Source organism: Pseudoliparis swirei, chromosome 2, assembly GCF_029220125.1.
Source record: "Pseudoliparis swirei isolate HS2019 ecotype Mariana Trench chromosome 2, NWPU_hadal_v1, whole genome shotgun sequence".
Classification (NCBI taxonomy): domain Eukaryota; kingdom Metazoa; phylum Chordata; class Actinopteri; order Perciformes; family Liparidae; genus Pseudoliparis; species Pseudoliparis swirei.
The window spans coordinates 7,821,597-7,847,727 of NC_079389.1; the positions used below are offsets into that span (position 1 = coordinate 7,821,597).

The 26,131-nt window shown below is 41.6% G+C and overlaps 1 protein-coding gene across 5 annotated transcripts in view; it reads left to right on the forward strand.

The window, feature by feature from the left end:
* Positions 1 to 1,382: 1,382 nt before the first annotated feature.
* Positions 1,383 to 26,131, forward strand: part of frmpd4 (FERM and PDZ domain containing 4) — a 32,032-nt gene continuing 7,283 nt past the window's right edge. Inside the window, exons 1-13 of one of the 5 annotated variants that reach the window (XM_056438212.1) lie at positions 1,383 to 1,648; positions 12,434 to 12,550; positions 20,152 to 20,312; positions 20,600 to 20,720; positions 21,308 to 21,353; positions 22,311 to 22,415; positions 23,299 to 23,406; positions 23,805 to 23,936; positions 24,479 to 24,598; positions 24,828 to 24,964; positions 25,264 to 25,390; positions 25,639 to 25,728; positions 25,841 to 26,023. In XM_056438212.1, coding sequence (XP_056294187.1) covers positions 1,467 to 1,648; positions 12,434 to 12,550; positions 20,152 to 20,312; positions 20,600 to 20,720; positions 21,308 to 21,353; positions 22,311 to 22,415; positions 23,299 to 23,406; positions 23,805 to 23,936; positions 24,479 to 24,598; positions 24,828 to 24,964; positions 25,264 to 25,390; positions 25,639 to 25,728; positions 25,841 to 26,023 — 1,629 coding nt within the window. In that variant the 5' untranslated portion in view covers positions 1,383 to 1,466. Of the gene's footprint in view, positions 1,649 to 5,752; positions 5,987 to 10,750; positions 10,821 to 12,433; positions 12,551 to 20,151; positions 20,313 to 20,599; positions 20,721 to 21,307; positions 21,354 to 22,310; positions 22,416 to 23,298; positions 23,407 to 23,804; positions 23,937 to 24,478; positions 24,599 to 24,827; positions 24,965 to 25,263; positions 25,391 to 25,638; positions 25,729 to 25,840; positions 26,024 to 26,131 lie in introns of those variants that run through there. The other 4 variants (XM_056438223.1, XM_056438238.1, XM_056438249.1 and 1 more) reach the window with 4 other exon arrangements.

Sequence of the window (26,131 nt, forward strand, 5' to 3'; positions counted from 1 at the left end):
TTGTTACATTTGCCCTGTTTATATATTTGACTAATTAATCAGAAATGTAAATGGCGCGCCCGTCGCTTTCTTATAAGCTGTCGATGCAATTTGCAAGGCAGGATGCTGCGTCACATTGATCTCTGGAAATAAATAAGTCGTCGCCAACGCACGGTGAGCAGCACATTAAATCAGATGAGTCCAAGAACACACACTGCCTATCACCATCTTGACTGTTTTGACCCCAATACAACATGCTAAATGTGATTCTCCCCAATGCGACACTGTGCAGGCGCATTTCACTGTGAACATCCCTCGTCTCCGCTCTAAGTGGTGCGCCCTGTGTGTCACGGAAAAACAGGCCACGGATGCAGTGCGCTGTGACCCAGGGGCAAGTGTTAGGCCACATGATTGGATGGATTCATGTGCAGTATTTCCCCCATGTGCAGTATTTCTGCTTGAGTCTAACCTCACAGACCACTCTTCTGTGGCCATATGGCCATGCACAGTGACTGTATATGCAGATGACTGACACGCGTTTATGAAGAGCACGTTGCTGTATATAGCAAGGAATGTTGTGAGGGAAAACATTGTCTTTGTTGTTACACGACGCTGAACTTTCAGTTGTCATAGACATGGGATGTGTTATGCAAGCAGTTCTACTCGCTTGCAGAGGCAAAGACACGTGCCTCGCTTCATAACTAATGGAAGACTGTGTCATTCATGCATCAGAGAGTCTGCATGGTATAATTCAGTGTGAACTGTCATTTTAAAAAAAAATGCAAATATGAAATATACTGTATTTATTAAATTATAAATGCAGAACAACATGCCATATTATATGACAATAGATGTCTGCAATTATAAATAATTATAAAAAATACCTAATGCTACTGTATAATATTTATGTTAAGGTCTAATTCTGTGGTTTGTATAGGATTTAGGTTTGGCTCTTTTAAGGGTGACAGTTGGCAGGCAGACAGTGATAGAGTTTGGATTACGATTAAAGCTTAATTGTTAAGCTCTTCATGGATGATAAAAACACATGGCATTTCCAAATGCATCGTACAGGGATCAGATTAATATTTCAGATACTGTGATTTGGTTGTGTACTGAAATGTTGTAAATAACACCATCAAGATAAAACTCTGTTTTATTTCAGATGTTGGAAACACTCAAATATGTTTGAACTCCCCCTTCTGCGATCAGGAAATATGAAATGTAAAAAACAGACAGAACGCTGTTTTCCACGAGAGCCTTGCTCATTGAGGCAGTCTTAACCAGCACGGCAACCCATTGGAGTCCAGCTGTTCAGCATTGATCCCTCTGTGTTTTCTGATGCACTGGCCCGCAATGTGATGGTATTTCATTACTCAGGCAGAGGCGACGAGCTCGCTCTCCTCCCCCAGGGCATCGGCCACTCACTTGGACAGTGCCACTGTATGTACTCATAACTGAATGACTTAGTCAGACAAGCTCACTTGCCTATGGAAAGTCTAAATCAAGCAGGGAGAAACTTCCGAGTCAGGAGGGAGGACGGGAACACACATCAGGGAGAGAGGCTTGAGAGGCCTGGACAAGAACAACTGAAACAAGTATCCTGCATTAAAGAGCTGTCATCGGCAATGGACCCGGACGACAATGAACTCGGCATCTTCACTGTCATTCAGTGAGTAGTGTGCTGCGGATTGATGTTCCGTGCTTACTTTATAACTCAGTCAGAGCTGATTATTTCTCTAAAGATGAGCGTACTGATGGTACAGTTATTGCACACAACGTTTTAAAATGTCACGAGCGTCGATGTATGAGAACGTAACAAAGCCAGTGAAGTGTTTCACTTCGTAAGCCATTTTGAAGAATTGATAATTGACTCAATTGAGGCTTTTGAAAAACCAAGACTTAATTGTGTGTTTTTTGTTGCGACAGAAGAAGGAGAGTGTTCTCGAGCGATAAGTCAGATTAATTAATCGACAGGTTTTCAAAAAACTCCTTTGCAATTTGTATTTTCAAGCAACATTTCTGGAGGCTGTTTTCAGCCTCTCAAATATGAAAACAATCTTGTTTTTCTCTGCTTTATGTCGTTGAGAATCGAATATTGGACTGTTGGTCGAATTTGGGACTGTTCAGGGCGACTGGAGCTCAGCGATAGAGCAGGGTCATCCTTCACTCAGAGGGATCGGCGGTTCGATCCCCGGCTCTGCTAGTCCATGTTGATGTGTCCTTGGGAAAGACACTGAACCCCGTAGCTGTGCCTCCGGTGTGAGAACGTTAGCTAGTCCTGATGGGCAGGTGGAACCTTGCATGGTAGTCCCTGCCATCAGTAATGGGTGTGAATGGGTGAGTTATGACAGTAGTGTTAAAGCGCATTGAGCGGTCGGAAGACTAGAAAAGTACAGTTCATTTATCATTTTACAAAGTCTATTCATTGTTCATAATAGTCTGTCATGCTTGTGTCATTGATTTATTGATTTATTGGCTGATTAATTCATAATGAAAGTAATTGTTTGTCGCAGCCCAATAACTCAAATGTGAAACGTCCATAGTGCTATGACGAACTGGATAATGTCGACGGTGTACCCGGCCCTTTGCCCAGTGCATGCTGGGAGAGTCTTGAGCCCGGCGCTACCCTGAACAAGATAAGCGGATGTATAACATGAATGCAGAATGTGCAGTACCAGACGTGACCACCAGTGACTCCCATAACATTGTTTGATATCCTTGACAGGTGCACCAGGCATACAGCACCCATAGGTGTCGAATATAATGGCAGTATTCCCATTATGTTGTTTTACTCACTCTCAGAATAGACGGACTAGGCTTCGGCCTCCCAGTTTTTACTTGAACTTTATCAGCTGGTGTAGTGAAACTGGCAACTCAAATCAAAAATATTGTCCCAGCATAGCATAACTCAGCCAGGTAACACTTTGCTTCTTCCCCCATTTAGTCACACCACTGAATATTTATGGAGAAAAAAACAAACACATTGAGATCTTTAAACTTCCCACTAAAGGCTGTTTAATTCACAGAATGAATCAACCGCGGCAAGAGCTAGAATTAGCATCGCACTAACAGATCGGTAGAGTGCAGGGACTGTGGAGGCTCATCACGTTGACAAACACACACACACAGATACAATGCGGATGGCACAGTAAGGTCTGGTTTTGAGGGCAGTTTCCTGTTGTTGCCCGCTAACGCAACTCTGACACAGGTCCAGGGGCCGCTAATGCTGGTTTGGGATCAGAGAGCAGTAAAAGCCACAAAGACACATGATCTCTTACTGCACTGAAGTCTATGACGCTGCTCAATGTTGCAGTGTAACACGTTACATGAGACCATGCTCTCACAGTCCTGTTTCTCTTCACTGTTTTCATGGTTTTGTGTACAACACTGACTGCATTTATGCCCTTGCTATCCAGCATGGTTAGCAATTCATGCAAAGTGGTTGTGCTCTGCTAATTTTAGCTTTTTAAAGGCAAGCAACGTGATCCAAAGGCAGGACTTGCAAAATGTGAGCAGAGCACTGCTGGGCTTTTAAGTGGCCAAGTGTGCCAGAATGACTGAAATCAGCTGTTTTTAGAGAGGACTCAGAGAGAGAGAGACAGAGAGAGAGAGAGTTAGGGATCAGCAGGGCAGCTGGGTCTTATCGGTCAAAGCTTCAGCCATATAGTCTCCTTAGATCACGCTCCTTTCTGACCCTAATATCCCCTGCCAGTCATGCTGGCCTCTGGGCCACAAGCCCAAATGGAAAAACAGAACTGTCCAGAATACGCTGAGTCTCTCAATCCTCCGCCACAGGACGCCACGAGTGCATTTCAAGCAAATTGTCAGACATGTTCCTCGCTCATCAGCGCATCATTGGTGTCTAGCTTGGTCCCTTCAAGAGACCTATCATCAGGTAAACTGTTTCAGAATGTGATAAAGATAATGATTCACCCCAACGATTAAACAACCCTATCTTTGCAGGTTCAGAGATTTTAAGTTAAAACTATAAACCTGTCAGAAACAATGGTGAGCTTCACCTTTTTATCCATCTCGTTGCATCTTTTCTGTGGCGTAAAACAAACCTGAGCCTGAGTGGAAGTGACAACGTTCTTTATTGCATGTATCACTCTCAGCAAAGGCACATTGACTCACCCTGCAGAGCCTTACAAGTTGTGGCATTTTAATATGGGGTAGTTGCTATTTGACTGTGGAAGCAGGAACAAATCATAGCTTAACATTCCTAAACTAGTATTTGTATTCTACATATTTGTTTTTATCCATTACTGCCTGACATATCTATAGATTAGGGTGTTTATTATTCGGTCAGGGCCCCAGCAGAGATCCACACTGAATATAAATAGGTGGGGGATGTCACCTTTTACACTTTTTAAGTTGTATTATTTTGAGTCGACGGTGTTGTGAATGAACAAGTAGAGTCCTGTGTGTTTCCACAGTTTATTGTGCATTATTTATTGACGACCGTATATAGCTGTATTCAACCAGCTTAGTTTGACTAGCCGTGTGTTTCATGTAGCCACATCACAGAGATGGATAACAAGGTCAATTCTCTGTATGAAGTTCCTTTTTGATCTCAGCTGTCTGATCTACCTGAAGAAGTAGCAAGCCTCCTTGGATCAGAGACCGGGCTCATTGGCTCTTGCTGGTTTTCAACAGAGGTGCCTTGCATGTGATGTTTGATTTCTGAAGGGTGATTCTTCCTCTTTGAGATAACAGACAGTTGGGGATTCTTCATCTGGAGATGGGGCTGAAATTAGAAGTTAACCTTTGCCGAAATAAGACTGGTTTTCGATGTGCAGGCTCGTCTTGCCCGTTCATCAGTGTACCTTCAACCCTCACATGGAATGGGAACTCTCAAGCGCATTGAAATTGCCCTACATCTTGAGGAGAAAGATATCGTATGGAACAAAAAGATAATATCAACAATGAGATTAGATTAAAGCATCCATTAACACGCAGCTGATTACTTGAAGCCGCCATCTTCTCCCCTCTTGGCTTTGATTAATCACACAAATCGTATTATCTAATTTGGAGTTCCATAAAGCACGGAGCGATCGAGCAACCCCGCTTCTTCTTTTGCCGCTGTTCCATCAGCTCTGTGTTTGTTTGTGTTGGACGGATTGCTAAAATGCTTGGAGGCCTCCCACGTGTGACCTCATCGAGGGAAAGCATTTAGCAGATGAACTGTTTGGAAAGGTCACAACAAAGGCAGTGTGGGCATCCTAATGTGCAGCTGTAAGGCAGAGACCTCCGCTGAGGAGGTGGACACATGAGGTCCAGCTGCTTTCACTGCCCCACTGTTGCTTTTGCACTACTGCCCTACGAGCACATCACGCAGGGCGTCTCCGTCATGGCATCCTTCTCATCCTGTTCGCCCTTCTTCCTGCTTTCTGCAAACACACACCGCGTGCTTGGCGATTGATGACGCTAGCCTTTGGGGGAATTCTTGGACGCTGGCTGCACCTTTAGTCGTAATTTGTGTGGCGCTTGCTGCCGTATACATACACGAAACCCACTCACGTTCCTCTTTCCTCTCTCTTCCACTCTCATCTCCTACTACCATCGCCACCCCTGTCCCTCCCTCCCTCCCTCCTGGCGCTTTCCTCCTCTCTCCAAAGCTGTTGTTACTGTGCGGCTCCCGCACATCATTCCACCGCGATGGAAATTAAATAAAGGTGGCTTAACCCAGCTAACAGAGGCATGCTTTGAAGGATGTAACCGGGAGGGAAGCTGCTCTGCCAGATCCTTTTCCACGGGGCTGTGGATTTGCGCCGCCGAGGCGAGGACACAGCAATCACTCAGCCATGCAGAAGCCCAGACAACAGGACTAATCTCTCCACCTGACTTCTGGAAGCTCCACTTTTTTTCTTCTTTCCTGCAATTATTTATTCCTCGCCGCCTGAGACAATGGAGCCAGAGTGAAGTAGATGATACATGTGTAGCTTTGACTGCAGTCTGCAGCATCCATGGATGTGTTCAGCTTTGTGAAGATGCCAAAGCTGTCAGGGTGAGTCCGATGGATGCTGCCGTGCATGCGCCCGTCTGCGTACGTGCCCGGTCGTTCTCCGGTGGGGTTTTCGTGTCGTACAATTAAGAGTGACAAGGGAATCACATGTGGAACGGGGAGGGGGGGGGGATTCAAAATGCTGAGTTATTGATTGCGCAAGAGAGCAAGTTGTGCAGTCATGTATGATGTGGGATGAATGAGCAAGTGAGCGAGATGGGAGTGCATGGGGGTGGATGCAGACGCATGTGGTTCATGCATCTAAACTGTCTGTATCTAAGTTCATGAATGTATTATACTGCAGACAGTAGTTGTGGTTTTTTGCTTTATGTGGTGTCATGAAACCACACATGTCCTGAAACACTACAAAGATAAACTGCAGTTGTTTTAGATGTTACATCACTTCAGGCCACGGGTAATGATGACTTATTCACAGCAGATGTGCGAGTCGTTTTCCAACATCATATTTTGGTAATATACTGAGAACATTATCTTTGTTACTATTGTGCTTGATTTTTCTTTGGCCATTAGAAGGAGGATGTATTCATGGTTATTTAATATGAATGGTCAAGTTCACATTCCTCTGGCCAGAACAGGAGGAGGAAGACTTTGACGTAGAGCTTTTGAAAAATTGTAGTGTGACAATAAAATAGAAAATCAAAAACTACATTTTAGTTTACTTTGAGTGTAAGAAAGAACTGGGAATGTGATTTGTGTGTGTTATTTTTCTTCTCTTTAAAGAAGTATTGGCAAGTATTTGGTTTCTGAAGTATACTTGTAATTAACAATGAGGAATTAATTAATTGCCAGGGCGGACACCTCACCTTGTGGACAGTAATCCTCTGAGGGGATTTGGCTCCATCAGAAACACTACAGACCACTGGTGGTGGGAACAGCTGATCGTGAATGGGAATGATTAAATTATATACTCGCGCAAAAAATTCACATTCAGTGCAAGTCATTTCAATTATGAGTCATCAACGGACTTCAATGGCAGAAAAAAAGAAAAAAATGACATGCAATTTACTGTAGAATTGAAGCATTATATTGCTTTTCAGTATTTACTTTCTTTCTTGTTTCCTTTTTTAACATTCCTACAGTAAATCAGTCATGTAGCAGGAATTTCCATCAGATGACAGGACTGTTGTTTTCTAGTTTTCCCCTTACGGCAGCATTTATGATGCGGCTCTCAGTGGACCACCACTGCCTCTTGTCACTGTTAATAACGCCCCACAACGCTGTCCCTGATTATGAGTTTCCACTGCTACACTGGCTTTGTTTTAAATTGATCTTGCTTTCTCCCTCGAAGCTGTCAGCAAGAATTCAAGTCAGCCGGATGCTGTTTTGCTGAAGAGAAACAGAGAAACCCACCATTTAGAGATGTACAAGAAAGGAATTCGTTTACCCTCATTGTCTCTTCTCCCTGCCAGAGACAAAAGCATACTCTTGCTTTCATTTTCTTCATTGTTTGTTGTTCAAAAAAAGATAGAAAGATAACAACATCTCACCTTCTGTCTTTGTATATCTGAAAAAACAAGTTTGAGTCATTTGATCACAGTTAGGGGGGCTCTATTTTTATTATTCTGTCTAAAACTTTGTCCTAACTAAGCTGGAATGGCTGTTACACTTTTAGTCCCTATGAGCATGAATTTCACGCATTTATGAAAGAAGTGCCATTTACCACTGAATCAGACTGATTGTCTGACTCAGTAGGGTTGCTAAACTGTCTGTATGTCTAGGTGATTATACTTATTGTTGTTATTGTGTGATGATGACATCATTATGTAAAAGAGGGCTGTGTTCATTCATACGTGTCATTGGAAGCGTTTTCTTCTGGACATCTTTGGTGAGATTTTGTCTCAACATGAATATGGTGAACAGTTCAAGCTAATTTAGTTGAACTAATTTAGTCTGACTTCCGTCCTGGCTGTGTTTTTCTTAAAAAATCTATTATGCACGCCTTTGTTCGACATGTTTTCACTACAAACCTTTTGCACAGGAAATCACTGGTCTGGACACACATTGATTAGCCTAAATGTTCAACAGCGTACACAAAGACCAAAAGATCTCACATTCTTATAGCTGTTCAAATCATAAACTCTCAGGGATGAATACATCAGAAATGGCTCAGGGTTAGAAATGGGAGCCAGCTGGTTAGTGGACGGGGTCTCAGGCAACAATTTATTTTGTTCCGTCCTTTAGAGCTTTTAGCATAAAAGCAGCGAGTAACACAGTGAGGTGGAGGACAATCCAAGTCTAGTTCAGTGGCCACAGGGTAAATTCATCACTATACTGAGTTGATGTTTTATAGAGTGCTGCGGAGCAAAGGAGGCCTGGGAAAATGCAACGTAATAATGAAATAATAACGAAAACACTGATGTCTTGCATTAGTTTTTACATGGGGCCAAATGAGAAATATATTGTGTGCATTTGCATGCAATCACACACAACTCATGTCTGCACTGTAGGCTGGTGTGTTGCTGTTTTACAGGTAAACTCGATTCAGGTTGAATGTGAGGTTAACTTACAAAAGCACGATAAAGTAGCAGGAGGATCATAGTGGGTGGCCAGCTTCCCAGATGCTGTTTCATTGCCACCCCTGGGAGATGAACTAACCAAACCCCGTTTTAAATAGAGGCACCAGAGAGCTGCGGAGGATAGTGCAGTTGCCCATGGCAACAATATCAGTGCTTCCAAAGACAAACACATAAATACAATATTCTGATGAAATAATGGGAGAATACACACTCACAGTGAGTGTTAGTACTCATTCTAATCACCCAGACGGATTCAACAGTGAATTATTGCGATTCAAGAAAACACCAGGAAAATATCAGGAAAACACAGTGTTTCCTTCTCTGATGTCAAATGTAAAGTGGACAAAAAAAACGGTGATATATTAGTCACACAATGGACAAGAACAGTAGCATGAAAAGGAGCAAACACGGTCAGCAATATTTTTTAAATCACTCTCTTGCTATTAAGCCGCCTGGTGACCAAAGCATCCGAGCCAAAGTGGTGGTTGAAGAAGTCAGCGTATAGGGCAGATGTTTTCTAAAAACAACAGGCAGTGAGGTTTTTTTTCCATCCTCAGGATGGAGGCGGTGTAAAAAGGTGTGGAGGAATCAGGCCTTTAATCAGAGATGTTCCTCTGTGTCTGAGCACTCCTCTGCTCTGCTCACTCCCTGGAGATGGACATCTCATCGGAAGTCTATTCTCCACAACTTTCATATCCAAACGGGATCACGTTAGCGGCCTGAACGTCTCTGTTTAACTCAAGAGCACCTAAAGCATGTATTTAAACTCTTCACTCCCTGTCACTCGAGGAGAGTGAGAACATGTGCTTTATTTGTATTCAACTTGGTGAAGAGTTGGGCGGGTGTTCAGTGATTGGTCATAACGAGTGGTGGGCACAACGATTATTACTGCTGATGTTAAACATGTGAACATAGCCTGTTAATAAATTCAACCCAATGAGACGGGGTCCCTCCATCACACACGTCAGAGTGGCTGCACTGGAAGACAGTATTGAGATGTTGGATTGATGATAATATATGTAAAAGTAACATTTATAATAATATGGCTCTCTGACCCTGTCCTTGCCAAGTGCATTCTGGGAAGGGAAATGCTGAGCCTGGTACTTTGGTGATGAGCATGTACATTCTAGGTAAACATGTTGCTACCACGTGCTAATGAGTCATCAACACTATCTCTTCTCAAAAGAAATAAACTCCTGAAAAACTCTAGAAAAATAATATCAATACGCGTAATGGCAGCCATGTGGCACCAGAGTGTTGTTTCCAACCCTCATGGAGGTTTTAAATTTAAATTATTCAAACGTGTGTGTGTATTGGAATGTGCTCTCCTTTGCTGCAGCTTGTCTATAAGGCTTTAGTTACTACTAGTTTCACAGCAGTTCAGCCTTCATCACGCAGCAGAAGGCTTTCTGTAACTACGTGTGTTCAGAAATGAAAGCGAAAGTGAATATCTGTGATATACCAAGGATCACATTGTTCATGCATTTCTTATAAAGGAGGGGAAAGGGATCTTTACCCCAACTTACCGATACAATTAAACTTATATCCTACTTATTATTGATGAAGTTGGAAGACATAAACTCCTACTGTACTGCACAAAATGAAGACGATAAATGAAATTGTGTTTCGTCTTCCAAGTCAGATGCTCAAACCTTGATGTCCGTTGCCATGGTAACAGTAACGAACACGAATACATTCCTATAGTTGCATTTTACTTTCTTTTTGTAGTTAATGACTGTTAAAGATTATATTTAGGTTGGTATGACGTTCAGGTTGCCACTAAATAGTAAAGTAAGCACAATAAAACATATATACATATATGTATATATATATATATATATATACATATATGTATTTATCTATATAAATATATATATACTTATGAAGGAGTCACAATGCATTTTGTAGTTTTAGTGCGATGTCTCCTGAAAGAAATGACATTTGATTCCGACGTGTCATTGTAATTGTCCTCCCTCTGACTCTTGAGTAACTGATCATGCATTGTGTAACATGGCTTGCCCACTTGGCGCTCGATTACTTAGTCCGATGCGACTGTGCGGGCATGATTTATTAATGCTAGCCGAGGATCAGTTGTGCTGTCCACCGGTACGAACATTTTCAGCCTCTCTGTACGTTGAAGTGGCATAATGCACCTCCCGCCTGCAGACCAAACAAATCAAAGATCACAGTAGTTATGACTGTGCCATTAATACGGACACATTGTTGCTGAGTGACAGAAAATGGATGTTGTGGAAATGTTCAGTTCAGAAAGATATTTTAAAGGCACAGCATCTGGAACTGTAAGTACAATATGCATGATTACATTGTAGACGTGTGGAGAAATGCCATGCCAAAACTCTCATTATAGAATCATTTTCATATGCGACAATTCTTTGACCTTTTTTACATGAACTCTCGACTAAAATGTGTATCTGCAACATCGATGTCAACACGGCTGTTAGCTTTACCCCAGGGGGTGAAATGGAGGGCACAATGGGGCTCATCAATGAGGTGAACTTGGCTCTAAAAATGTCAGACAGTATCCAACTGTGTCCACACACATCTTTTGAGCTGCAGGAAATGTGTTCTAAATATACACCAGCGAGGTCTGCTCCAAGCTAATGTCCTGTAGGTCAGATGAATCCATATGTGGAAACACTAATATCCCAAAAACACCCCAGTGTGTGGGAGAGAAAGAAACATGACTTCCTGTGTTTAGAGCCCAACTTCAAATGTAGTTCACAAAAGAAAAACACAATTTTCAGCAACATTATAATTTGTGATGATTTAATGCATCCAGTAACACTTACGTGTGTTTTGTTGAACCCAGAATACACTTTGGCTTAGGTTGCATTATTTTGTAACCAAGTGCCTCACTCTTGCTCTGAATAGCTTACAAATAGTTTGTAACCTCTCTCAACTCACACGTTGTGTCGATGAGTTGGCATTATTTTATTAATACCTCATGAAATGGGCATGTGCGGCCATACAGAGCGATGTGTTCATGAGTACACCCACACTCACACACAGTCTCATGCAGATACAAGCGCCCTGCACACAATGTATTATCATCGGTACAGTAACTGGGGAAATGTTTCGAGCGAAAGAAAGAGGGAGCTTTGAATAATGAATGCGAAGAGCCCTGTTACACGGCAGACGAGCCTTTGAAGTGACATAACTTACTGCCACCGCTTTCAGAGCCACTGTGCAGAGAGAAAGAAAGAGATAAAGGGACGGCAAGAAGGAGGTTGCAGACAAAAAGAGACAGAAAACATTTAACGTGTTACCGTTCTCCTAAATACCTGAACTCTGCCAACCCGTAGCTCAGGGGAAATGCTACAATAAATTGTGGAATCAGAAAATCTTTTTTTATGAATAAAAGCACGGACTTTCATGCAGTACAGTACAATGAATTGTTCAGTGAACGATTGTTAAAGCTGGTTTGTATTCTTTGATAAAGTTCATCAGATTGTCTCGGCATTGAGCAAATCAAATGACCAGAACATTCCTCGGGGCTTCTTTTATAAATACTATGCTGACATCTAGAAATAAAACCATTTTCATACCTCATAATGCACAAGATTGAGGCATGACAAACTTGCCTGTGTGTAAAGCTTATTTAATTAATTAGATGTGCATTCACTGAGCGAACTGTAGCTGTGGAATATTGTTTCTCACGCTGGAATCAGACATTCTCTGATCAATTGGGTTCATATCAGCCCACAAATCATACTATGTTTTAAATAACTTTATCACACAAATATAATTTGGGGATTATTTTGGAGATTACCTGATTCATCATATAAACTCTGATCTTGATATTGTAGTTGTCATGCATGGTTTTTAATGAAACCACACACTTTGATATAAAGTTGATCTATACTTCATCTCTCATCCCTTTCTCTCTCCCCAGCCACAGGACCAAATCCTCAGGCTGGCCGCCCCCTTCAGGGACCTGGAGTGCATCACAGGGACCCCCCAATGGATGGGACATGGGTACCAATAGAGAGGGGCGTGACTGCTACATCAAGTAAGTGCCCTGTGTTTAAAGAAGCAGAGGGGGAGCTCTCTCTGTCCCAGATGTTGCAGACGCTTTGCCAACCTGTGATTATTCCAGCCACGTCACTGCCTCCACACGGTCTCTATCTGTGCGTTCAGAATACTGATTCTTCTGCGCACACTCTGCCCCTGCCTACTCTCCCTCTATCGCTCACGCACCCACAACACGACATGCAGTCTCCCCGATGCAGAAGAGGGCTTTTGAGAGTGTGGGCACGCTGCCGCCGAGGAGGAAATTCACCTGTGCGGGGACTTGTTTGGCTCTGAGCGTCTGCACGTCCCCCAGAGGATGCTGGGTTGTACTGTGTCCTCAGCCTAATTGATCCTCTGGAATTGTCACTTCTGGATATCTGATCAGGCAGGTAAAAAGAAACTCTGCACTGGTTGTCTATATGGTTTCGTGAACATATTCTAATGAGACAAGTCAGTGTGTTTTTGCTAATTTTGTCTGTTCTGTTGATTCTGCTGCGTTCCTCTATTTTTCTTGATATGTTTAATATGCATTCATACTCGAACTAAAAATACTGCTGCACTCGCTAACCCCTGGGCACATTAGATTCTGACTGTTTTGCTAAAGGTTTGCTCCTTTCATTTGTAAGCTTTCCACATGTAATCAATTATAATATTCATTATAATGCAAGGACGTGCACGGTATGTTTGTGTCATAGATGCATCTCTCTAATTTGAAACAAATCTGTGTAGTTAGGAGGTGAATACTTGTCACACACGGGTTGTAGCATGAGAAGCGTGATGTCAGAGGTGTTATATAAGAAGCGAGGAGCGGTGTGTCTAGATGAGACAGATCACAGAGGCTGTTTTGGCTGCATAGCTTTCTAAATTCGAGGAAGACTCATGAATAACCAAATGTTTCTGTGACTGTCCATTGTCATCTGAGTTTGTCAAGGCTGCAGGGTGCTGATACGGAAATGTTGTGTTTCTCCGAACACATGTCTAGTCTGCGTGACAGGAGCACATGAATAAAGCAGCCGCTATTTAATATTTACAATGTGACACAAGGCATTTAACATGGATGTATTTTAGTTTAGAGACTTAGAGAGATTGTTCAACAGAGTAGATAAATATTGGGGAAATGACAGATTTAACAGAGACTTCTTTGTTATGACTGAGAGTGAGATGGCAGGATGTCAATTTCTATTCACAGTACATAAAGATGTCAAAGGGAAATGTACTTTGTTTCCAGCAGTACTTAAATTGACTTCATTAAGACACATTTATTGGAAAAAACTACATCTCTATTTGGTAGGTATAGAAAATTCACAGCAACCAGTCGCCTGGAAGAAAAATAATATGCCGAACTAAACTGACTGTGATTGTCTTATTTAAAATAAAGATTGCGTTCTAAGCAGGACAAACCTAACCGCCTCAGCACTAACACGTTGTGAGCTGTGTTCGAGCATCCTTTCAGAACGAGAGAAACGGGATATTGTTTTTGGGAATGAGCTTACGCCACTTAGTCCAAAATATGCTTCGAGGGAACAACAGTGAAAATAGTCGTTTCAGTTTGTACGACAGTCATGTAAGCATTTCTTGCTCCTCCTTTTTATCCATCTTGTTAACTGCATAGCTCAGAGCAGCTGTATAGAGTGTTGTGCAGCTACACTAGCAGCTGATGAGCATGATTAGGGACCATTAGATGCATGGCACAATGGGAATACAGCCATGTTTAGCAGGTGGCCGTGGAGGGGAGGGGACGGTGCTCTTCCCGGCTGCACGGGTCCATATGGTTTTGATTTGTGCACACTCAGTTGAGTGTGTCATTTGATAGATAAAACTGACACATAAATCCAACTAAATGTTTCTAAATGTGTCTAAATGTGTCTTTAAAGGAAGACGTTCACTGTGCGGTAATAAGTTGTCAAAATACTGATTTTTTTGTTTTTGTTATATATATATTTGAAGAAGGATCAGAATGAATTATATAAGTAATGGGGCATTTTAATGATACAATTAAAATGCAATTTGTAAAATTGGTTAATAAATGCACCATTTAAAATACATTTTATTTGTGGCCCTCTCGCTTCAGCTGGCAGTTACTGCCAGTGCCATGCCGGTGTGTTCTGTTTGTGCCACATTGCCAGACTGCGCGTTGAAATACTGAAGTGGGTGCGTTTTGAATATTTGGCGACTCTCCAGTATTATCTAGAAAGCCTCTGGATACCTGTCATATTACGCTGACATGATAGGAGAAAAATATCATATTGCATAATCAAAGACAGTAACATGGGAACATTCCAGAAACAGGGCCTGAAATATAGAAGTTGGTAAACTCATGCTTAATTCAATTAAATTCAGTTCATTTTGTAGCCAAATATCACACATTACGAATTTGCCTTACAATCTGAATACATACAACATCCCTGTCCCAGGGCCTCACATCAGATCAGAAAAAATTCCCAAGAAATAGAAAAAAAACATGTACAGGGAAAAAAGAGAAGACACCTTCAGGAGAGCAATAGAGGAGTATCCCTCTCCAGGATGGACAGAAGACATAGTTGTCATGTGACCAGAAGGAATCATTACAGAGTAACAACACATTCAATAACTATGACAGAGTGTATGAATAGTTGGTAGTATAGGCATGGACCACGATCCAGACCTCCATGATCCATGAAACAGAAGGAGGTAGAGAGGAGGGGGCGGGGCACTTCAGCAGGGCCATGGCAGAGGGCATGAGACACAGCCGGTCCAATGGACCCTATGAGACGTGAAGTCACAAAGACTCTGGAGGAAGCAGAGTTAATAATGTGCAATGGAGATGAAAATTACATTTTTCTGCATCTTTTTGTGACAAGATAAGTCTGATTTTTGATAATGTTACATAGATGAAAAAATGCAGTCCTTGAGATCTGCTTCACATGGGAGTTAAAGTCTCCATCAAAGATAACGGCGAGATTCTTTACAGTGGTGTTGGATGCCAGGGAAATGCAATCTACAGAAACCACATCACCAGATAATTGATCCATGAGATGTTCAGGGCCGAATAAAATAACTTCAGTTTTGTTAGAGTTTAACATCAGGAAGTTGCAGGTCGTCCAAGTTTTTATGTATTTAAGACATGTTTGAATTTTAGCGAGCTAGTTGGTCTCCTCTGGTTAGATCGATAGATATAATTAGCTTTCATGTATTTATTGATTTTGCATGAGTCTGTTTAGCATTTCCCACCCTCACCTGTTTTCTGCAGTCTTGCACAAGCAACCCTGTATCACAAAAATTACGTTCCGCCAGACCTAAAATACAATTTGCAGTTACGTTTGACTGAAACGTATTTCTCTCCAAATTACGTTTAAGTGAAACGTATTTCTCTCCAGATTACGTTTGCATTTGACGTATTATAATTACAAATACGTCTCTGATCAACGTATCTTTGCCGTTTGTTGTCTCTCTTTTCTACAATGCTGTTATGAATTGTAAAAAGCGTCCTCTAGTCTTATTTATTATTATGTTATATATGTTGTTTCGCCTGCGTATTCTGACAGCAATAAGCGTTGTAACAGTCTGCAGAGTATGCGTGTGTGTGCATGTGTAAATGTGTGTGTGTGGGTGTGTGTGTGAGTGTGTGTCTCTGCCTGTGTGTGTATGTATGTGAGTGTCTGTATGTGTGTCTGAGTGTGTGTCTGTCATTCTGTGTGTGTGTGTGTGAGTGTGTGTCTGTCTGTGTGTGTGTGCGTGTGTAAGAGTGTGTGTGTGTGCGTGTGTAAGAGTGTGTGCGTATGTGTGTGTGTCTGTGTGTGTGAGTATGTGTGTGTCTCTGCCTGTGTGTGTGTGTACGTATATGAGTGTCTATGTGTTTCTGTCAGTGTGTGTGTGTGTGTGTGTGTGTGTGTGTGTGTGTGTGTGTGTGTGTGTGTGTGTGTGTGTGTGAAACAATGTATTAGTTCGCATGCATATCAGTGGAAGTTGAAGGGTAAATCATGTTTTATTAACAATTCCCAAATTATTTCCCAGATTTTTCCGGGTACCTGCTCTTTTTGTTTGATGAGAAGTAAATACGCCTGTAAATAACGCCATGAAGGGTTTATTGTTTTGAGTTGTTTGACTGTTTAGCATTTTCCTTATTGATTTTGATGTATGTATGCCTTTTATATTGTATTGTTTGAATAAATATAGACGTTTTATACTACTTCCGCTTAACAGATAAATCGGACTTTTATTTTGAAAGGTTAAAAGGAAGCGCACTTTTTTTTAGGTTAAAATGCGAACTTTATGGTATAGATTACGGACAGATGCGCATTTTATAACAAGTTTAATAGTTGATTTGACCCGTGTGGGACTAACTCTGTTAAGGTGGTGATAGTGTACGAGTTTTAATTAATGTATTGTCACCTAAAAAAAGAACATAAAGGAAAGTCACCAGCAGTAAGTCTTCATGCCAATTCATATGATCCTTTACAACGCTTATTGCTGTCATAATACGCAGGCGAAACAACAGATAAAATAATAATAAATAAGACTAGAGGACGCTTTTTACAATTCATAACAGCATTGTAGAAAAGAGAGATAGGCCTAACAAACGGCAAAGATACGTTGATCAGAGTATTTGTAATTATAATACGTCAAATGCAAACGTAATCTGGAGAGAAATACGTTTCAGTCAAACGTAATTTGGAGAGAAATACGTTTCAGTCAAACGTAACTGCAAATTGCATTTTAGGTCTGGGGGAACGTAATTTTTGTGATACAGGGTTGGCACAAGACAACACATAACCTGACACTTTCATGTCATAAATACCATTTCAGGACTAAATATAATTTGTATCTTCATTTGTTAATGAAGCCGCCAAATAAAAATAATGCTATTTTGACTTATTTGACACAAACACGTGTCCAGGATGACTGGGGTGCGTTCCAATACCCATAGGCTATGTCCATACTATTAGGAAGTCAGAAAGAATATCGGGTTTGTCTCAATGAAAAGTATGCTATATGTATATGTCAAAAATAGGAGTTTTTACTGCATCCGGTGTATTTTGCGGTCAGCAAGGCAGCACGCTTCTCTGGGTGTTCTCACCTACAATGCTCTGTGCAGAGGAAGATACGTCACATTGACTCAGACGCAGAGAAAGGACACTACAGACATGCCATTGAAACAGACATTAATGAATATGCGTACAGCCAGACTTCCATACAGTTATACACCCTTATAAATACATTGATAAAGATGTGTGGCCAGCACAGCTCGTTGACAGGCTGTGATGGATATATGACCAAGAGGGCTACATTTCATGGTGCTTTATTATAACAAAATGGTATGTCCCAATTATATGTATACTACATGCAACAGTATACTTTTTTTTAAGGGCAGCCGATGACCTCGGGGACAATCCAGTCAGCTCATTATTTTCAATTAGCTCCACCTTTTTAGTCTTGTTATTGCAGGCTTTGCACATTCTGCTTTCAGTGGTCCTGCTCACACTACTTACCACACCGCCGTGAAATTACAGGCTTCTGTGTGGATTTGATAACTTTTAATGTAACTCTTTGTACTCCATGTTACTAGTATGCCTCTCTTTCAAAACCTGATAGTTCCTTCTGTGTTTTGTCAATACTTCCAGGAGGCTTTCTAATATTTTCTCACATCTAATTTTGAGTGAGGCACATTTATATTGTAAATCAAAATGCACATGTGTTGGTGTGAGAATGAGTAAACATGTTGTGATGTGTTGATGTGATGACGGATTGTAAGATTGCCATTATCTGTGTATCAGTGGGATTCACACAGACACCTTTGTTACTGTAAAAACAGACATGCTTTCATGAACATGTTTGTATTACATAGCTTTAGTTTAAGTATAAGTTTTTTTTAAAGTCCACTCTTTCTTCCGTCTTTTCACTTGACAAAAGCATAAGATGCAAAACAAAGAAATGGGAAGAGAGATGAAAAACGTCTCGTAACGGGACGCAGTCAGATTTATGTCAAATGTGTTCATTATGAGAAACCTTCATTATGTTGTACAGTAACAGCTCTTCAAATTTAAGACAATGCCAAACATCAAGATGTATCTTCAGTAATGGCCAGCTGCTGTATTACCGTCTGTAGCTCTTTTTATATCTTATACTTCAGGCTTTTGTTCAGCTTGAACAGAACGTGGCTTATTGTTTTCTGGACATTATTTGATTAATTTAGAGCCTCTTTGAACAGTTTGACATAAAGTGTAGAGTAAAATGTAGGTGCATAATTCCAAGCCTGTTCCCACTAGCTATTTACTGTAGACCACACTCCAAACAATAAAGGCCCCGTTTACTAGAATTGGCAAGTAAAGTAAATGTTGACAGACTGTTGGTAATATTGATCTATCTATATTTGTCTTAGTCTGCTGTAAAATGAGACTGTGAGAACCTCACAGAGATCCGGTTCACTTCTAGTTCAGGACTGATACGACCAAAAGAAAAGCTTGTCATTGGTCGTTATCCATCCAGCAGCTGCATTTGGTTGTTGGTGATTTATTTTAAAATCTTTTTGTGTGGTTTATATCTCCGGGAGATAATTGTTGAATCCTCCTCCAAAATATCAGTTGACAATCACTTAGCTTTGAACATCTTGTGGAAAACGTTATATTTGTTTTTTAGTATCGGGATTGCGATCAGATCTCTCTGTGTCTTTGTGCCACAGAAGATGTATTGTTAGTATTTAGTAGTGAATAGTACATGTGTCAAGAATAACTGTGAATTACACACTGTCTGCCCACGGCTTTAATTAACCAACATTGTTGGCACCATACGGAGCAGCTACTGCCTTTGCAGCCAGAGAAAGAGGAAAACTGATCACAGAATATGTGAAGCACACGCAGCGTCTGCATCGTCTAATGAGGTCAAGAATAATGTGTTGGAACGACAGAGGAAAAATGCCTTCATTAGGTTATCTGAAATGGTTAAATAAGGTAGAACACATGCAGCATAGAAGGAAGTCTTAACGTCATCCAGATAGCAACTCTCAAACTCTGGAAGGCAGGAGATCTCCACAGCATAACTGTCCTGCTTTATTAGTGGGGCAAAGCAAAAGCCTTTTCTGTAACGCAGTATGAATACGACAGAAAATTGCAACAAGACTCAAGATATTGTTTTGAAATTAGGACCGTGTGCAATGCTGCAAAAATAGAACATGTGGGCGATGGTGATCAGGCTCCACTGTGTGCTTTACAAAAATGTTCGGGTTTTAGGTAAACAAGGAAAACAACCATTTTCTGTTCCACAGTTAACATTTGACTTAAACAACCAGTCAATTATCAAAATAGTTTTCTTTTAATTGAATTTAAAAGTATTGCATGTGTAGATGATGAATACTCATGATGTCCCAAACATGGTGACTTTTTAAATAAAATGTATTGCTCATGGTGGAAAGACCTAATTCATTTTCAAAGCAACATCACCAATGCCATTTTTAAATTCTTACAATATTTAAGTTTCTGAAAGTGTCATACAAATTTGACATTTCTGTTTCTTTGATACCCAAACAGTTGCAACACAACACTGCATTACACACATTTGCTTTTAAAATGTCATAAAAACCACCAGCAGTGATGGAGGGAAACGTGCTTTGTCTTCTCCCCACAGCCACGTCTCCCACAGCAGCTCTCTGGATGAGGTCCGTCTGGACGGGGACAGGTTTGTGCCACCAGCGCCCCGGAAGGTGGAGATGAGACGGGACCCAGTGCTTGGCTTTGGATTTGTGGCTGGCAGTGAGAAACCCGTGGTGGTACGCTCAGTCACACCAGGTAAAGCACCTCAGCTGTACAGTGAGCTCTAATACAACAGTGACTCATCCGATCCATTGCCATTATCAACACATTCCCCCCGATGAAATCCTCCTAAAAGCAGTCAGGAAAGGACAGAGGACATCCCGCTCTGGCTGCAATTTACCTAAAGGATTCATTGATTTGAACAAATATCAATGAGTAACTATTCTTTGCAGACTTGAGCCAGGAAACCAAGATAATCCAGACAGATGGCATGACTGCGCCCAGCTTGTACCACTTAACTCTTGTTGGGTTCGTGTTGACAGGGGGTCCGTCGGAAGGCAGGCTGATCCCAGGAGACGAGATCATGATGATTAATGATGAGCCCGTCAGTTCAGCACCCAGGGAGAAGGTCATTGACCTTGTCAGGTATGACAACACACGAAGGTGAGATGTCGTTTGCCTGCTGTGGAACCTGTTATTGATAAGTGAATAGTGCCCACTAAAGAACGTTGTTGAAGTGTTCTTAATATATTCTCTTAAAACAGTGTAAAAAGTATATTTTATGTTTTTTTACACTGATAAACATAACACAAATACTTCCTCAACTTCCTACTCAGAATAAACTTGTTTTATATGAATTAGCCAAACCCAAATAGTTCAGCAGGACAGTTATGATACAGTATCGTAGCACCTGGTTTCATTCACCATGACTTAGCTGTATGTTGGTGTTGATGTTTCTTTTTCTTAGGTGTCCCATTAAAGAAATAACACTAAAACAGCTGAGTGGCTGTTTGTGAGTATTTGGTATGACCTCCACACCATGAGTGTGGCCACTCCTTATCAGGCCTTGTAGCCTTGAACGGGGTTACAGAGCTGCCAGGAGCATCACTGGGACGCAATGTTCCTTGTCCACCACCCAGCATGATGTCCAAAGAAAAACAATAACTAGAAGTTAGTTGTTACTAAGAAACGATATATTTCCAGATTTCCCTTAACCGCATATTTGTCTTTGTTTCTTGTTGTGTTGGCAGGAGTTGCAAGGAATCCATCGTGTTGAGCGTCGTTCAGCCATACCCAGTAAGTTCCTCAATCCACTATGAGTGAAATATATCCAATCGTCCATTTGTTTGTTTGGAACTGATTATTTTGTAGACTCCATGAAAGCAAGTCCTTAATCACGCCTTGTGCTTTAATGGCACATTATCAGTAATGCCTTAGCTGAGTGTTACAGTCCCACTAACTCAAAGGGTTCCATTGCTGCAGTCATTTCAAGTCTTCTCATGTTGTAGCATCAGATCCTCGCAAGACCTCAGATGTTCCTTCCACAGCAACATGTACTGGAGTCAAGGAGCACCAGATGGTTGTGAACAAACAGCATCAGCAGCAAATATTCGGCCTTTGTTTACAGATCACAGAATAAGTCAGTGGAAATGTGAATCATGCTTGTATCCTTCTAAAAATAGATCAAATCATAAGAGCGTACAAAACAACATACATTCTGAAGTGGTTCGGATAAATCACTGTTCACCATTACATGTTGGTGTTTTATACAATGCAACGATGTTTTCTACGATCCAATACACTGTCATGTCTTTCCATGTCATTTCTAAATACACCCATACCTCACCCATTTAAATAAATCCCTTTGTTCAGTATCAGAGTGATTAAAGTCTCATCGTGATGAGCAACTTAACATATGGATACACTTGAAGAAAAGGATTTAAATGGCCGAAAAACATAGGAGTAGTATTCCCAAGCAGCTCTTATAATCCAGCCTCTAATTGCTTCCGTTTACCAGACGTTTCTTCGCAGCCTCAATGACACCCTGGCAGTGAGGGCGTCCTCCCTCGTGTGCCCTTACACACAGCCTCCCTAATTTCATCAGCACTGAGTGGAGAAATGGGAGGTTGTCATATTTCAGGAAGGGAACATGTCCTTGAATTGTGTGGAGCTGAAGAAATACATGACTCATCTATATAAAAGACCTGATTGTCCTTTAAATCTGTTTTCTTTTCCTTTTTTTCCCTCCAAAAGTCACCCAAATCGGCATTCATCAGTGCAGCCAAAAAGGCCAAGTTAAAGACGAATCCTGTTAAAGTCCGCTTCGCCGAAGAGGTTATCGTCAATGGCCAGCTCCCCGTAAGTCACACTGTGCGCTGATTCATTCGGTACACGTCAGGGTTTGAACAGCGGCAGACTTGAACTCCAAAATGTTATGCAGAGTAAAAATATCAGATATCCCTAATGGTAAAATAAAGACATGCATGAGCAAGAAATCCACCTCCTCCATTCTTTTCATCGCTAGAATGAAATAGAGAGCATGTATATGATTGACAAAAAAAGGGGGACACTCACGGAGTGTCGTACAGAAAAGAGGGTTTTAGCAACCTCTAAGTAAGAGTTCTTGAATATGCAATTATTTTCTCACAAAGATCTTCTAATTACAGCATTTTCTTCTCATGCACTTTAAAGTTGTTTTTGGCATCATGGGAAAATAATTCGACAACAACCTTTCAGCATATTGTAATTTGAGAGGGAGAAAGCGTCTGCACCTCACGCCGATGCTTAGCAGAAAGCTACATGTTCTCTCCATCCCATAGTTAAGCTCCTGCAGTGCCGTGACGGCTACAGTTAGCAGCAGGCTAAACCATCAAATAACAAAATGTTCTCTTCATTTCTGTAACGCTTTGCGGGAGCTATAGAATCACAGTGTGTCTTCTCAACGGGCTTTACAGGCTCAGGGTTACAGGTTTACAGGTTATTCTCATTGAGTTGTTGCTATATAACGGCATCAGGACCACAACCATGATCGGGACAATGAGGGCAGAGCTACATGATGAGGGCTGTGTTTCCAAATTCTCAAGTTTCATTTGCCTTGGGGTAATACTTGAATCACAATCTGCTGAAAGATTGTTGTCGAATGTTTGCTAACCTCAGTTTTAACGACAGTACATAAACATATATCAACATCTATCCATTTGAAAAAAGTGAGATTAATCGATCAAATGATTCTCATCCTCAGGAAACGGTGAAGGACAACTCCCTTCTCTTTATGCCAAATGTTCTGAAGGTGTACCTGGAGAACGGGCAGACTAAATCATTTAAATTTGACAGCAGCACATCCATTAAGGTAGGCGTCGGGGGGAACCTTGTTTTACTACGAAATTCTGTTGCGTAATCTGAAGTGATATTCAGTTTCAATGTTATTCACACTTGCACTGCACATTATGAAGTGCAAACTCCTCCCTTCACTGCGGCCTTCAGAACCTTACCTGCACAGAAAACATGATTCAACCAAAAAGCATTTTGAACTGAATTAACTGTCCACCAGGGATGAACTTGTTCAGCAATTTACATTCTCTTTCTTTTGTTTTATACTGCAGTTGAAATTCTGATGGTTATGTTCAGTGAATGTTTTTGCAGGTGTTCAGCTGTGAACATGATTCATGGTGTTGGCATTGTGCTGAACACAAACAGGCTTCTGCATCTGCACGCTTGTATTAAACTCTGATTTTGAATTTGTGAAAGGATGTCATCTTGACCCTGCAAGAAAAGCTATCCATTAAGAGTATCGAGCACTTCTCTCTGATGCTGGAGCAAAGAGCCGAGGGGTCTGCCAGCAAACTCATGCTCCTGCATGAGCAGGAGATGCTAACTCAGGTGAGACAGCGCTCCTCGGTGCCACTAAACAAGAGAGGGCAGTTCAATGAGACGCGTGACAAAACCGAGGGAGCATACCACCCGTTGTCCTCAGTGTGAAGGAAGACCAACTGCAGGGTCTTTGTCATTTTGACTGCTTTTACGTTAAATATTTGAACTTTATGGGAAAAATGCTGAATCACTTTTTTTGAGTGTTTTAAAAATGTTAAATCAGATGTGTTGGTCGATGGATTTCTTCACCTTTGGATAGAGCACGGCTAACAAGCTGTTCCATACTCTTTCCAGTCTTTAAGCGTCCCCTGGCTCCAGCTAATATATCTGAGGGATATGGGAGGGGCATAAATCTTCTCATATAACTCTCGGGAGGAAAGCAATGAGCTCACTTCACAAAATGTCAAACTATTGATCGAATCACAGTGAATTATTATTCCTGATGGACTACATGATTTTAGTTAGGCCTAATATGAAATGTAATGTAGTGCTCCCTGTTTGAGGACGCAACAATTTGACTAATAGGACCCTACTTATCTTCTGACTTCTAGGTGACACAGAGGCCAGGCTCACAGAAGATGAAGTGCTTTTTTCGCATCACTTTTGTCCCAAAGGATCCCGTGGACCTGCTGAGGAGAGACGCAGTAGCATTTGAGTACCTCTATGTTCAGGTGAATATGACGGGATTCAGATGACACTGAAACATACAGTGCCGTTAATGGTGAAAGTTGAAAAATAATCCGAGTTTGCAAATCTGAAAAGCCCTTAGACCTCAAATATTATTGAGACTTTTAGTCTGTAAGACCTGCTCCAGCAAACACATGAGTGCTGTAGGAGTGTTGTCGTCTTAGGTTGAAGTGTATAACCTGCTCATGTCCTCTCCCTCTCCGACTCCTCCAGAGCTGTAATGATGTGGTGTTGGAGAGATTTGGCTCGGAGCTGAAATACGACACGGCCCTCCATCTGGCTGCCCTGCAAATGTATATTCTAACCATCAATACCAAGCAGTCCCAGAAAGTTTCCTTAAAGTATATCGAGTGAGTAGATTTTCTTTCACACGGCACCATGCATATATAACAATAGAGTCCTTTTGTTGTTTGGTTACTTCGTCCATACCAGAATGCTCTCATACTTTAAAACAATAAGGATCTAACTAGTGTTGTGTAATGCCAGAAGACACATCCCTACTGAGTCAATGATTATGATTGCACATGTCAGTTAATCAATGGACCACCTCAGGGGGAAGTGACTCTATATGCATTCCTGAGTGATGACTTGACTGTGTGTCATCGTGACTAAGGGACGTCTCTATTTGTGATGAATCGTGGGTATGCAGGAAGGAGTGGGGTCTGGCGTTGTTCCTGCCTCCAGCGGTGCTGTCCAGCATGAAAGAGAAGAACATCAAAAAAGCCCTCACTCACATCCTCAAAACCAACCAGACCCTGGTGCCGCCGGGTAAAAAGGTAGAGTGTGTTACCTCTTCCATGACTCTCTCCTCTTCTCTCTGTCGCTGTATGTGTCCCCATCTTTCTCTTCCACGACATCTGAAAAGACTCTTTACTCCCACCTGGTGGAGTATTCAAGTGGTTTGGTGGCGTGAACATATAACATTGCACCTTTTCCTCCACATTACACTCCGCCTTTAACACCTCATTTTAAACAAGTCAGCTTGCGTTTCATCCTATGTGTCATGTGTCCTCCCCCATTCCAGCTGACTGCCTTGCAGGCAAAGGTCCATTATCTGAAGTATCTCAGCGATTTGAGGCTGTACGGGGGACGGGTTTTCAAATCCACGCTAATAGTGAGTGAAACCTCACGTTATGTGCGTGACCCAAAGCAAATGCAAGGTCACACTCTGTTCATTTGCATGTCGAGAAGTTGTACGTGTGCCGACACTCCCTTTCCTCTCACAGCAAGGCGAGAAGCACACCGAAGTGACGTTGCTGGTGGGGCCCAGGTACGGCATCAGCCATGTGATTAACACCAAAACCAACCTGGTGGCACTCCTGGCTGATTTTAGTCATGTCAACCGCATTGAGATGTACACAGAAGATGAGAGCAGGGTTAGAGTGGAGCTACATGTTCTGGATGTAAAGGTGAGCGAACCCTCTTCTTTCACCCTCACAGTCTGTTTAGAAGTCTTTATAACATCATTCTACAGCCCTGCAATCCCATCTATTTTGTGTTCATGGTCATCTGCTTAT